This window comes from Tachypleus tridentatus, chromosome 6, assembly GCF_004210375.1.
Source record: "Tachypleus tridentatus isolate NWPU-2018 chromosome 6, ASM421037v1, whole genome shotgun sequence".
NCBI lineage: Eukaryota > Metazoa > Arthropoda > Merostomata > Xiphosura > Limulidae > Tachypleus > Tachypleus tridentatus.
The window spans coordinates 104,655,601-104,669,860 of record NC_134830.1 but is presented as its reverse complement, the minus strand read 5'-3'; the positions used below and the strand labels follow the sequence as shown (position 1 = coordinate 104,669,860).

The 14,260-nt window shown below is 31.6% G+C and overlaps 1 protein-coding gene across 14 annotated transcripts in view; it reads left to right on the top strand.

The window, feature by feature from the left end:
• The window catches only part of LOC143253229 (uncharacterized), a 146,306-nt gene that overhangs the window by 32,530 nt on the left and 99,516 nt on the right, over positions 1 to 14,260 (top strand). For 13 of the 14 annotated variants that reach the window (XR_013029455.1, XM_076506722.1, XM_076506716.1 and 10 more), the window contains 4 exons: positions 4,049 to 4,121; positions 7,466 to 9,691; positions 11,791 to 11,978; positions 12,265 to 12,988. Coding sequence is in view for 13 of the 14 variants with exons in the window: in XM_076506712.1 (XP_076362827.1) it covers positions 4,049 to 4,121; positions 7,466 to 9,691; positions 11,791 to 11,978; positions 12,265 to 12,988 (3,211 nt within the window). In the remaining variant the exon portion in view is untranslated. Of the gene's footprint in view, positions 1 to 3,464; positions 3,582 to 4,048; positions 4,122 to 7,465; positions 9,692 to 11,790; positions 11,979 to 12,264; positions 12,989 to 14,260 lie in introns of those variants that run through there. The other variant, XM_076506725.1, reaches the window with a different exon arrangement.

The following is a 14,260-nucleotide window of genomic DNA, read 5'->3' as shown; positions in this document are numbered from 1 at the left end:
AACAAAACAAAGTGTGTGTTACAGCAGTGGTTTAGATATAGTGCCTGCCACATGTGTTTATCGCAAACGTAGAAATCTAGTCAAAGTACAGAACATTACATTCTGAATTTAGTAAAACACAGTCTAGCCTGAATGAAAATAGAGAAACGTGCATTTCGTCTGATTTCTGATGTTGTTACTGCTCTTTGTGTTAAATGTAGAACTATAGATCTGTAATAACGATAAGTGATAGAGTTAAAGATATTCTTAAAGTACCATCGCAATTTTTTGTAGTTTTGTGTCACTATGTGGATGAAAAATATAAGGATACAACTGATCGTGAAAAAAATTGATGATCAGTAAGCATTAAACTTAGACTTAGAGACCAGAGACAAAAAAAAACAAAAAACACTTGTTCCAAAGTAACAAACAGAAGAAAATAAGAACATATAACAATTAAAGGATTTAAATATTTAAATGTTTGAAGTACAAGATATGGTTTTAATTTAATTGAGCTGGACAACTATTTTATTGACGGTAACTGCTACGTACCCAAACACAAGGAAAATATTAAACTGATTATTAGGAAGTCATTGTATTCTGTTTGAACTATTCTTAACTTAGTGCACTAACAAAGTTGAAATCATTTGGTTTTATGCACTAGTTTCTTCTAATAACATTCTGATTAGTTTGGAAACTTGAGATCTAATAGAGATGAATAACGACAAAAGCCAAAGGCTGAAATTAACCAAGAAAATAAAAATAAGGCTAAAGTAACCCCTTGATGCCCAAACTGGGTTCATACTCAACTCTTTCATTATAGAGAATACATACGCGTATGTAAAAAATATAATATCGTGTCCTGGTCATAAATACGGTGGAGGAATTAACCTTACCAGCTTACCTTCATAGACTGGCAAGCCAAAAATGAGACAAACTCTTACATGTGACTATATAAGTTTTATGAATTAAATTTTAAAATTGTTTCGGTTGCACGTTGACAAAAGTGGGCTTTTAAAAATAAAAGCCTCCCCCGCTAGTAGAGCGGTGTGTCTACGGATTTACAACGCTAAAATCAGGGATTTGTATTCCCTCTGTGGGCTGAGCAGATAGCCCGATGTGGCTTTGCTAAATGAATACACACACACTATTTTTAACTAATCTCACCTCCCTTTCATTCAGTGCTTCAAGGTGTGACAGAATCAAATTTTTATTGTAATACAGGGTGTTCGGAAAGTCACTGTGCACTTATATATTTATTAACAGACAAAACTGCACAGTGACTTTCCGAACACCCTGTATTTTGAAATGAAAGTTTGAATTACTGTAACTATTTTTGAAATATGTGTTTATGTAAATACAACTTAATTAATATTGCTGCTAACAATAACACTTCCAAAATGCGTTCCACCAATTACTTAGCGCTACACTACTAACCGATAGGATTAGTTTTTATGTACTGTACAACGGCACATGTTAATTTTTAGAAATTGATTAAAAATTTATTCAGAATTTTTGCAATTATTGAATATTTATAATTAAGGGTCTTGGGTAAAATGAAATTAAACTTGTACTCTGAAATCATGAAATCAAAGAATAATGTATCTAAGGGACATATACTATCATTAAAGCGTACTTTTGGTCAGTTTTAATATCGGTAAAAAAATGATTTATTATTAAATGGATGAAGTAGAAACAGCCGTCACCCGGTTACACAGTGGCATGCGATTTACCATAACGCAATTTATTATTCATCTTTTTCAATATACACAAAATCATATTAATATACATTTATATGCTCTTATTTATATTATCAGATTGTTTTCTGAACAAAATTCAATAACTTATTCCTTCAAACCTTTGTCTGGCACACATTCAATAACCTATGTATGTACGTGCGCATGCGTAGCGCTTCGTAAAAAATGGTTATAAACAAATTGCGTTCGAATCCTCCTTCCACCAAACATGCTCGCCATTCCAGCCGTGAGGCCCTTATAATGTCAATCCAACTAATCGTTAGTAAAAGAGTAACTGAATTAGTGACTGCCATCTCATATAGCCGCCCCCCACACGTACAGCGGTATGTCTACGGATTTACAACGCTAAAATCAGCGGTTCGATTCCCCTCGGTGGGCTCACCAGACAGCCCGATGTGGCTTTGCTATAAGAAAACACAAACACACACTCAGATAGTCTTTGTGTAGGTTGACGCGTAATTCAAAAACAAATACTACATGTTGTACGATATGAGATTTCTATTCGCAATTTTTGCATATTGATGTAGAATTTTAAAAATACGTTTAGAATATCTTATGATGTATGCTGTGCACACAAAGAGATGCATACTTCATTGATTGAATGAATTACAATAATTATCGTTTAAGAGAAACTGAAAAAAACTAAAAAACATCTGGTAATTAAAAGGAAGGGTTTTAATATTTATGTATAAACAAACTTTTGATAAAAATTAGGGATAATATATTTAAAGATGAACCTGTTTTACATGTAGCAAAACGTTTGTTTGTTATTAATCCAAAACTGCACATTGGGTTGTATACACTCCACCCTAGCTGGGATCGAACCCCGTTTTTTAAACACAAATAAATATATATTTTGAAAACTGTGTTTGTTTTTGTTTGTGTTTTGTAATAGCAAAGTTACCTCGGGCTTCTGCTGAGTCCACCAAGGGGAATTGAACCCCTTCTTTAAAAACTAAGAGTTTCACTAAAAGTTATCATCTGAAATCCAAACACAGCAATTACTGTACTTTTCATTTTTATAAGGACAACTGATACAGTTATTTCATTTCTTTGAGAGAAAAGGAAGCATTTTTTGATTAAGTCTTCTTTTTCACTTACAAGGGTGAATAACATGGTTATATATTCATTGTGATTGCCTGATTCACTTTTTATTACTATTCTGGACTAAAACTACATGTATTTATATCTCACAACCAAAGACATGCCTCATTCTTAAATAGTAAAAAAAAAAAAAAAAGTTAACTGTAAAAGCGACCTAGTTTGTTGCAGCGTAGTTGTTTTTTGTGTGTAAAGGAAGTACGGGTATTATTAAGAAGTAGAAGCATATGACAAGAAAAATACGTGATTCACCATAACCGTCACGTTACTAGAATTGACACTCGTGGCGAATGCAACATTAAGAAAGTGGATGGTGTATTGGCTTAGAGCTTAAGTAATAATGTTGTAATATCGAATATGTGCTTTGTAATGAATTTTTTGTATGATTTTTTATAACACATGACTAAAATATCTGGTGAAAATAAGTGAAAAGAGGCATAAACTTAATATAATTGCGGTGTTTTTTATTCAACTTAGAACGGATATTTGATGCTATAAGATGAAGAAGTGCTCAGTTTTCTGGTTTGATTTGCATTTTTTAAACGTGCGATTTGTATTTTAAAACAGATGTGATCTAAAACATTTAAATTGACATAAAATACAGATCAACCATTGGCTCTGTTACTCAGTCTTATGAAAATGATTTAATATATTTCAATGTTTCAAATTTATGAAGGAAGTGTATTATTTCAGTTTCACGGAATTGAAAATATCCACTTTTCAAAAATCTTAAAGATACTTTCAGTAGGTATCCATTTCACTTAATTTTACATTAATATTTTTTTTAATTTGTGTTGCTCATTTAATATTAAATGCCCATATTTTTGAAAAACTCGAAAAGTGTTTAAGTGTTATTCATACAAAATATAGTTAACTTAAGTTGAACGGTAGTACAATTCCATTAAAATAATTGTTAAAATATAGAATTAAGTAAAAAAACGTTATTTGCGATTACTGTTTTGCAATAATACTTGCAGTTTATATGTTTTCGTTCTAAATTATTATAAAGTGTTTTGAATAAAATAACCAATTTATCTATTTAACTGTGTGTTTTCCTTTTTTAATATTTTAAATGTAACATTTTTATAACTCTTATTCCAATAAACACGAAATAAATTAAATTAATTAAAAGTTATAAATAATATTTAGAAAAGCCATATATTTTTGTAGTTATAGATAATGATACTCTGTTGTTGTTTTTTTAAACCTAGGTGTATCATGGAATGTGAAAGACAACAAGATGATCCTTATTTCGAGGTTTCTAATTTTTTAGAAAATGCATGGGTAAGCTTGATATAAATTATATAGCTTTCATTACAATCTCAAAACGCCTAGTGGTTGCTATATGCTTAAAGGAGAATTTTTGGCAATTAGTGAGAAGTAATCATTTGTTACACTTATGGCGTGGAAATACCAAAATAAACTAAAGATTTGTATTGAAGTAATTTGCTAGACTAGTCATGAACTTTATATGTGGCTTATCAGTTTCATTAAATGATACTGCTACATACAGAGGGAAAAATCAAGTGGTACATATTGAGAAATTACACACTGTTAGATCATATTATTTATACTATAAAATATAGATATGTTCTTATCTGCTACGTGGCCTTTTTGCATTAAACATATGTTTTACTTACGTTTTCAGATCTGTGACTTCGTTAAAATGCATTAAAAGTACTGCTATTTTATCTTTTATTGTTCCACGGGCTTTAAACATGGAGGCATGTCTTGAAGAGCTAAGATTGTTTTTATAGTTTAAAAAAATATTTGCCATGGGGTATTAAAAGAGATCAGCATGATTGTTCATTCCACGTATTTATTTCCTACAACTATTAGGAAACCATAATTATATATTTGAACAATTTTTCGTGTTTTTGAAAACTGCAAATTCAAGAATCAAGGTCAGGAGTCATAAATATACACGCGTCAACATGTCAAGAGGCCGAAAACTTGGCCTGTATATGAAAGATCAGGGGTGAACTGTTTGAGATTCTTAATTACATATATACATATACGTTCACACACAGATGTCACACGACCTTTCGCTAACATATACTTTCTAATATCGTACTTCTGAGTAGCAAAGACTGAAAAAAATTATTGAAATATTGAGAAATGAGATGAAGAAAATAACGTCAAACAGATTTATTGTAAATGTAGAAAGGGAAAATTTTCTGCTAAAGTATTAATAAAATAGTAAGTTAAAAATCTTCAAAAGTAACCTTGTTGTGTTGTCCTTCAGGTGTGTTGAAAATGTGTAAACAAGTAATAGCAGAGAGAGTCAACAAGAACAGTATAATTAGTAACAATGGGTTTAAATGTGTTATTAAAAACCACTTTGGATGTTCGCAAATATTAGAAAATATTTATCTAAACCGTAGAGACTTCGTGATATTTTTGTGTTTTTAAGTTAGCATCTTGTAAACTGATCTGTCATCACTCGAAACAGGTGATCTTTACGTACTTTTTGAGACATGTAATGAAATGTTAAGACATGAGAGGAGTTTAAAAACAAGTAAAATATATATTAAATGATGTATTTGTTTCTTGTTTCAGCGTACATAATCATTTTATTTAGTAGTTTCAATGCAAAAATATAAAAGAGCTTAGCTTCAAATTAAATCAAACTGTGAACCAAATGTTATTTTACAAGTAAACACCAAGCACGAGGCGTTTATTTGTTTATTTATTTGGATATTATTGAAAAATTAATAAGTGCTTCAAATAACGAGCTACTCGTAAGGGAGACTAATTACGTATTCTTGAGAACTCCACGAGATAAAAGTTAAAGTGTTGTAGTAGGAAAATACCTGAGATAAGAGCTACGGATGGTATTACTATTATTAAAAATACACATGATATTAATGAATTAGGTATCTATAAATGTATAAAGTAAATAGTGCCTCACTATTCATGATATAGGATTACTTGGCCCTTTTATAACTCATCCATAGCTAAGATGCAGAAAATATGCTGAGGTATTGCAAATATTCGAACACAGCTTGTTGGTTCCAAATTCCAGACCTCTACCTCGGGACTAGCCTGCGCCCGAAGGAAGAGAGAGGGGTTGAAATAGTTGGGGGTGATATAAAAAATCAAATGATTTTATTTAAAAAAGTGACATACACACACAAAACTCATTTTGAGTTTAACTACAATTTTATGATTACATTTCTTAACTGGACAGAGAATATTTTAAAATTACTTATTTACATGAAAATGTGTTACAGGTGTTGCAATTTTACCACTTTTAGCATAGTCTCTAAAGTAATGCATTATACTGAAATTATTTTTTATAATTGAATAATTTCATCTCAGATGTTAATATATATTTTTAATGGTAAACAAGTTCAACAATGAAATGCAAAATAAATAATACAAAAACAGACCGAGATTCAAACGCTTTTTTTGGTGGTGTTATTGTTATACAGCAGTGTTTTCTAAATTTTGCTTACCACAATACGTTCTTCATGACAGTCTGTAGATTTTACACATAATTCTCTCTTACTCGTATTTGTTTGTTTTCTGTTTCTTGAAATTTCACGCAAAGCTATTCGAGGGCTATCTGCGCTAGCCGTCCCTAATTTAGCAGTGTAAGACTAGAGGGAAGGCAACTAGTCATCACCACCCATCGCCAACTCTTGGTCTACTCATTTACCAACGAATAGTAGGTTTGACCGTCACATTATAACGCCCCCACGGCTGAAAGAGTGAGCATGTTTGGTGCGACGGGGATTCGAACCCACGACCACGATTATGAGACGAACGCCTTAACTCACCTGACCATATCGGGCCACTTGTATTTGTAACAGCAGATTGTAAAACATTAAAAGTTTATTTAAAAATCTAGGTAACTGCTAAGGTGATATTTGCTTGGATAAGCACGTTTGTTTCATTTAGTTTCATTTAGTTAGTGATTGTGGAGAAAAAAAAAACGTTATTTTTAATGAACAGTCAGTTCGGTGTGTTTTTTTTAACTAAGAGTGGCGGGTTCGAAACCCTGTCACACAAAACGTGCTCGCAATTTTATCCGTGAGAACATTATAATGTGGTGGTCAAACCCACTATTCGTTGGTAAAAGAGTAGCCTAAGAGTTGGCAGTGGGTGGTGAAGACTAGTTGCCTTCCCAATGCTTACACTGTTAAATTAGTGACGGCTAGCGCAGATAGCCCTCGTGTATCTTTGCGCGAAATTCAAAACAAACCAAACAAACAAATCCTCTAGTCTTACACTGCTAAATTAAGATGGCTAGCGCATATAGCCTTGGTGTAGCCATGCGCAAAATTCAGAAACAAAACGAACAATGTTTTCATTTAATATGAAATCTAAGTGAATTTCAATTAATTGTAAAAATGTAAAATTGTTAACATAATTAATATCTTCGCGATTCCTCTGAAAATCCTTTCTGATCTCTCTGAAGATCGTGATCCTCAGTCTGAAAGAACCAATGAAAATGATTTATGACGAAGCAATTGACTATTGAAATTGTTTTTGTCAGATTCTAATTTTATAGTTAAAGCTCATTCTCATAAAATAAGAACAAATTGAAGCAGATTATATATTAAATAAAAAGAGTTTTGTGCAAATATTGAATTCAACTTTATGTTTTCTTTTTTTGTATGAAGAGATCTGTAAGCGAAGCCAGTGAAGAATTACGACATTATATGTCATACATCATAAAGTCGTCAAGCGATGATTTGTATTATTACTCTGAGGATTCAATGCTGAGAGGTAAAAATGTGTGCGTATCAGAGCTGATGACCCATCCTATGTCTTATGATAAAGAAGATGAAGGAACTATATGTTGGAATAAAGGAATAACCACTGTTACTAAAATTCCTAGAATAACATGCATGATTCGAAAACCAAAATTAAATGATGAGTCCCCATATGTTGTAGGGAATAACGTGTTTGATGAAACTCATGAATCCGAACAGCAGTTCAAATACTCTACTTCAAAAGAAAGCGTTAAACTTCTAAACAACACCTTCCGTTCTATACCTGTTGATACAACCGATCAGCTGTTATCTTGGGTAGATAACCTTGTTAAAGAGGTAAATAATCTGAACGTGGACGAAAAAGAAAATTTAAAAATGAAAAATCCTAGTGCGTTATTTTTCAACCTAACTAAAAAAAATAACTTCACCAGTAAGTCACGGATAAACACAGAGGATGAAATCAACGAACGAGGGGGACTAAAACTTAAGACCATTGTAAATAATTCTTGTCCACGTAGTTCCAAATGTGCTAAGGGGAGCAAATGTTTATTTACCCAATATCAATATTCAACTTCAAATGATTTTTGTTCAGACCAGTTTATTCTAAAGAGTACTATCGGCTCTGATAAACTGTATACTTTTGATGAATTGCATACCAATGATAAAGAAGTATCAAAATATAATCAAGGTCGAGCAAAAGAGATACAAAGTAAGTTTCAAGCTAATACACCGACAGCTATTACTAATGCATTAGAAACTTCGTACTTTCAGATTTTAGCACCTCATACGATCAGAAAAGAATTATTAGGCCCAATGACTGCTGCTAACTATCCCAAAACATCTCAAGAATACCCTTCACCATGCAACGGAGATGCTGCACGTGGATCAGAACCAAAATGTGTTAAGGGGTTATTCAATGAGGTCAATCAACAAAAAAAAGAAACAGATAAGTTAAATTCATTTTCTTCTAAAGAGAGTCGAAGTAAAAAGTCTGAATTTTGCAAGCAGTTATCTTATACTCAAAGTGATAATGACATGCCTGAATACATGCCAGAAATTCGGAAATGTTCCCTACAGACGACTTATCCGATTTGTTACAGTCAAGATACTAAATCATTCATGAACGAACAAACTATTCTGTCAAAAATCAATGAACAGTGTATGAAAGGTTCACAACAGAAGAACTCAGTGCATATGAATGCTGTAAAATGTCGACATACAAATGAAAAGTTAGATGTGGACAATAAGAAATTCGTTTTGCCAGAAAAGTTTGATAATGTTGATAAGACAGAAGTTTGTTTTTTTCACGAAAATTCTTCAGTATACTGGGACGATTCTTTCAATCCCTCTCGGTATTATAAATCTAGAATATGGACATCAGAAAATTACCTTAATGAACAAAGCGTCAAAAATAATAATGGTGAAAAGAAAGCATTTATGCCACAAAATCAAACAGTTGTTGACTCATTTAGTTATGAAAACGTTTCAGAACTGGAACAAATAATAAACCAAGCGCCAGAAAATTCTATAAAAAACCAGACACTAAATGAAAGTGTGGACGAAACAGAACTTTCGTTTTTAACAGACACTCTTAATCTGCTGAAGAAAGAAAGTGACGAACGTGAAATGTCTTTGAGTCCATTAAAAAGTCAAAGAAAAAACCATAATTTTAATTGTTTTGCGTCATCTAAGCATTGTGAATCAGTAGAAATGGGCTGTACGTCATGTAGGCAGAAACATCGTCAAAGTGTAAATGACTCGTATGCTTTATCTACAAACCAAGTTCATAAAACTTCGAATGAATTAACTTTACCAGAGATACCTGCCTCATGTAACAATGGTTTTAAGTCAGAAATATCACAAACAGGTTTAAACGCTTCTTTTAGAAATAACACATTGTTTGAAAATCCCTTTTGCGAAGAAATTAACAAGTGCTCCGAATCAAAAATTGCTACAAATTTTGCGACGTTTCCTCGAACTCAGAAGACTACATCCATCAATAGTGATATAATACATACATCTGTTATACACAGTGGACAAGACGAGTTACCAAAAAGCCTTTTCCCTGATGAAACGCTTAAACAGCAAATAAATTCAACAACTTTTCCAAGGACTTCAAAATCAAAGCATATGGTATGTTTTGTTTTCTAATAACTTATTTTTAGACGTTCCATATTTCTGTTGAATGCGCAAGATACTGTGATGGGAATTTTATTCTAACGGTGATGAAGAAATAATTTTCTCATTAAAAAATAAATAGAACGTTATGTGTTATCTGTGAAAAATTGAGCCATGTTAACACTAAATATGCTGTTATAATAACGTCATAAGTTAATAACACAAACCGTAGCGAAACAATACAATGTCTTAAATTTTCAGGCTTTTAACGTGAGCACTCATATTTGTATTAAGTAATTTATTTGGAATATTCACGTTTTTCTTTCTTTTAAGTGCACAAGCTTTCGACCCAAACACCTAAGCCTTTTTCTGATTCGAACTGTTCCGTTACATGCTGTTATTTTTAAGCGTCTCGCACCTGTAGAAAGCTAAGCTTTCTTGTGACTCGATTTGTGTTCATACCCCTTTACCACAAAATCACGTTCCGTACTTTAGACCTGTAGGTATGTTATAAGAGAAATGGTTAAATTTCATTATTCACTAGAATGCCCGAGAAATTTGCGGTGTGTTCTGTTGAGTAGTTACTTTCTCTGTTATTTATCTGTTAAAAATTACAGTACCCTAGCTCATATAACATTTTAGTAGTTTAGCGCGAATATCCGAAATAAACTTTATCAAACAACAAGCTTCTCTTCAATTTAGTAATAAAGTTACTTCAATTTAAAAGTGTGAATAAAGGACCCTGAAGTTTCTAGAGAAATTTATATTATAAATTTAAAACAAAGTTTACTTTCAAACGTCTATAGCTAATAATTATGAAACATAATTCTGACAACAGTAACGTCAGATAATTATGAAAACTCTTTTAGCTCAATATGTGAAGTTTTTGTTTTAAACTGATAAAAATTAAACATGTCTCAGAATTAATTATATTCTTACGTTTACCTCTTTTAGCTTGTATAAGTTGAATATTGATGAAGTCGGAGCACCTTGTAACTTTGATAATTATCATTACCTTCTGATCAAAGCAAATTACCAACTTTAAATGTAACTCAGTAATAAACATACATAATTTTGTAGGTCGTTTTTACTTATAGTGAATAGAATGCATCGGTACATCACTAAAAGCAAGTGATATTATTGTCCGTAAGCCTAAAAATATTATATGGAATTTGGCCGGTTTAGAAGATTTCGGTTAGTCAGTTCATATACTGAACTTTCAATCAACATAGTCCTCATAATAAAAAAGTAACGAAAGAAATATATATTATATAGGTTTATTAAAAGTTTTGACTATAATAACACACCAAACATGTTTGCCCTTTCAGCCGTGGAGATTTTATAAAGCTACGGTCAATCCCACTTTTAATAAAGTTATATTAATGAAACTATAAAATATAACTTTCAAATAACGTAAAATTCCGTGGTGAGCAGAGAAAAGAGCCCACCGTGTAACTTTGTGCTTAATTGTGAATAAACAAATAACCCCTCTTGATGTTTTGTAGTCAGATTTAATGTATTTCGTTTCACTTTGTAATTAAATATTAATATAATTTATATATATATGTATATTTCGGTGTGGATGTTAAAGTTCTTCTTTTATAAATTATGGTCTTTATTTAATCTACACAAAACAAAAATACAAAATAAAAGTTTTACAATAATGTGTGTTTTTTTTATAGAAAGCTATATGGGGCTATTTGCTATGTACATTGAAGGGAATCGAACCCGTGATTTTAGTGTTTTAAATCCAAAGACTTACCGTTGTCCCAACAGAGTACGACTCGAATTTTTCCGTTGCGCCCTGTTGTTTATTAAACGTCTATCACTCATAGATATCTCACGTTGAAAGCTTGTACATTAAAAAAACCAAAAAAACATATGGTTATAGTTAAAATAAATTACTTAATACGAATGCATCATCTTGTTTATTAATGAACAGTTGGGAAAAGACGACATGTTTAAAATATTCCTTACTAGTGTTTTAGTTCTTTATCATGGTTCGTACTTTCAACAACATTTGTTTTCACGAGTTACCTATTTGTTCTAGTAAAGAAGGGAAAATAAAGTAAAAAACAACAACAACACTGAAATAAGTACATGACCTTTTACAGAGCCACCATGAAATTATTAAATTTATGAAGATGATAGCCTCTAGCACGTATAAACCTCCACCAGAGGGACAACTTTTGGAACTCAAGCCGGATCATAGCGTAGAAAATCATTTAATACGACAATCCAATGAAACTGAAACAACGTGGAAAGATTCTGCAACTCAAACAGATTCATGGCCGTCAAAATGGTCAGAGTTTTATATATTATATACCTAGTTTTTGATACCTAACTTAAATGCTACATTGTATTAATAATAGGTACTTATCCATATTTTAGGGCTTATTCACAGGCTATAAAAGTAGAAAAGGTATGATTATATGTTGCTGATTTATAACTTTCGAGCTATTTTATAAAATAAATTTGGTTGAAAATCGCACATGTATTATGGAATACATTAATTCATAAATCAAAGAAAGCTTATAGTCATGAATTGTCTTATCCAAGGAATCTTTAATATTATTTGTCTCTTTCAGTACTATCCTAAATAGTGTATCCTGGTCTAAAGAGTTGGACTGTGTTGGTGATGATACAGAAAAAAACCTAAATGGTGATAAAATGGAACTTTCGTTTCTTCGATCTTCTTTTGAAGACACGGTTATGTCAAGCAGTCCTTCATTAGCGTCCATTAATTATGATGGCAACCTTAGACACGAACAAATCGACTTCTGCGCTCAAATAAAAAGCTGCCAGAGTAGCAAAGGTAGCAGTTTAGGTTTATCGGAATGTTCTTCTGTGTTGTCCCTTGACGAGAACTGTTACGATTTGCGACAACAACATCCCTCTTTTGAAAATGACAATCGAGAATTGTTGGCATCAGAATCTCATTCAATTCAAACAACTCAAGAAAACTGCGAAAAACAGTTACAAATCGATTCAGATAAAAAATTGTTACAGTGGAAGTGTAATATCACAAAGAGGCCTGAGTCTCAGACATGGCCTCGTCTCTCTCTTAATAGGTTAGAGAGAGTTAATATGGAAAGATATTACAGCGAAAGTTCGGTCGTTATTAAGAATTTCTATAACGTTCAAGTTGAAGGCAAAATCGATGTAATGTCTATCTTTAGTAAACAGCTGTTACAAAAAATGAATTTTAAATCGCTCTCGGACTCCATGTTGCAAAAGGACACGATAAAGAACCATGGAACATTGATCTGTTATTCACAGTTTGCCAGAAACACTCTTGCCGGAGAAGCATTCGTAAGTAAAGTAATTTATTATAATTCAAAACTTGTATATTTATATTTTCTTCAAGTACATTTATTTGAAAATATTTATACATGATACATTAATTTTAATACTATTTTTATGAATAATTTAGTTATTCGTTTTGAGGTCTAGATATCTTTGAGCTCAATATTATAGATAAGTGATGAATGTATTTTTATTTTATCAATTATTCCTTTGTATTACAAATTGACTACATTTTTAATTAGTGGATGCATCTTAAAAATATGTCAGAAGATGGCGCTACCAATTACGGTTTTTATTAGTTAACGTGTAGAAAACAGTAAAAATTGAAGATTAACAACTACTTTACGGAAAAATACAGATTGCTGGAGCTACTTTACGTAAAAAATACATATTTCTGGGGTTATTTAGTGTTCGTAGTCCATATTTTGTATTGGGTCAACAAATATTTTAAATAATTGGAAATTTGCTATTAGAGAACTATAATTATGTATTAAGTTGAGGAATAATTCGTGAGCGTTTTTAAATAATTCCATTCAAGCATTACCTGCAAGACTATACAATACTTCAATGCATGAACACATTACACCCAAAACATTTATTATGATACTTTATTTCATGTAATACCTAGGTATATAGTATGCATTGTTTTAAACGAAATTGCAAGAAATTAAATGCGAAAAGCAAATGGTGTCGAAAATGCTCGATTTTGTCCACTTGACATTCCATTTAATGAGCTGAAAATGAAAGCAAAAATTAAAGACATATAAAAATCAAACACACCATCTATTAGAGCAAAAAATTATCTACCAAATGACATGAAATATTTTGCGAAAGCGTTTCATTTATGAATATATTTTTTTAACTTGAGAAAACGCTCACGAATTATTCCTCAACCCAATATATACATAATCCATAAAACAGTGTAAATACATGGGATTCTGGTATACAAAGTTGACTTTTTATAATTCTATAGCGGTAGGGTCTATTGTAGCGCTAACCTTACAAAAGAAATGCTTTAAGGAAAGACACTTATACAGATACGAATTTGTTACAATTTTTTTTTAATTCTAGGCAGTAGAAAACTAGTTGAGAATGCTCCCTATCATTATATAAACAACAACTAACTCTTAATATATTTGCTACTTTTAATAAAACTTGAAAGTGTACAGCTAATTTATGGCGTGAGAAAAAAAATGACTGTGTTGTCATTAATTGCGCATATTTTGTTTGTTTTATAGCGCAAAACTCCACAATGTGCTATGTGTGTTGTGCCCAGTT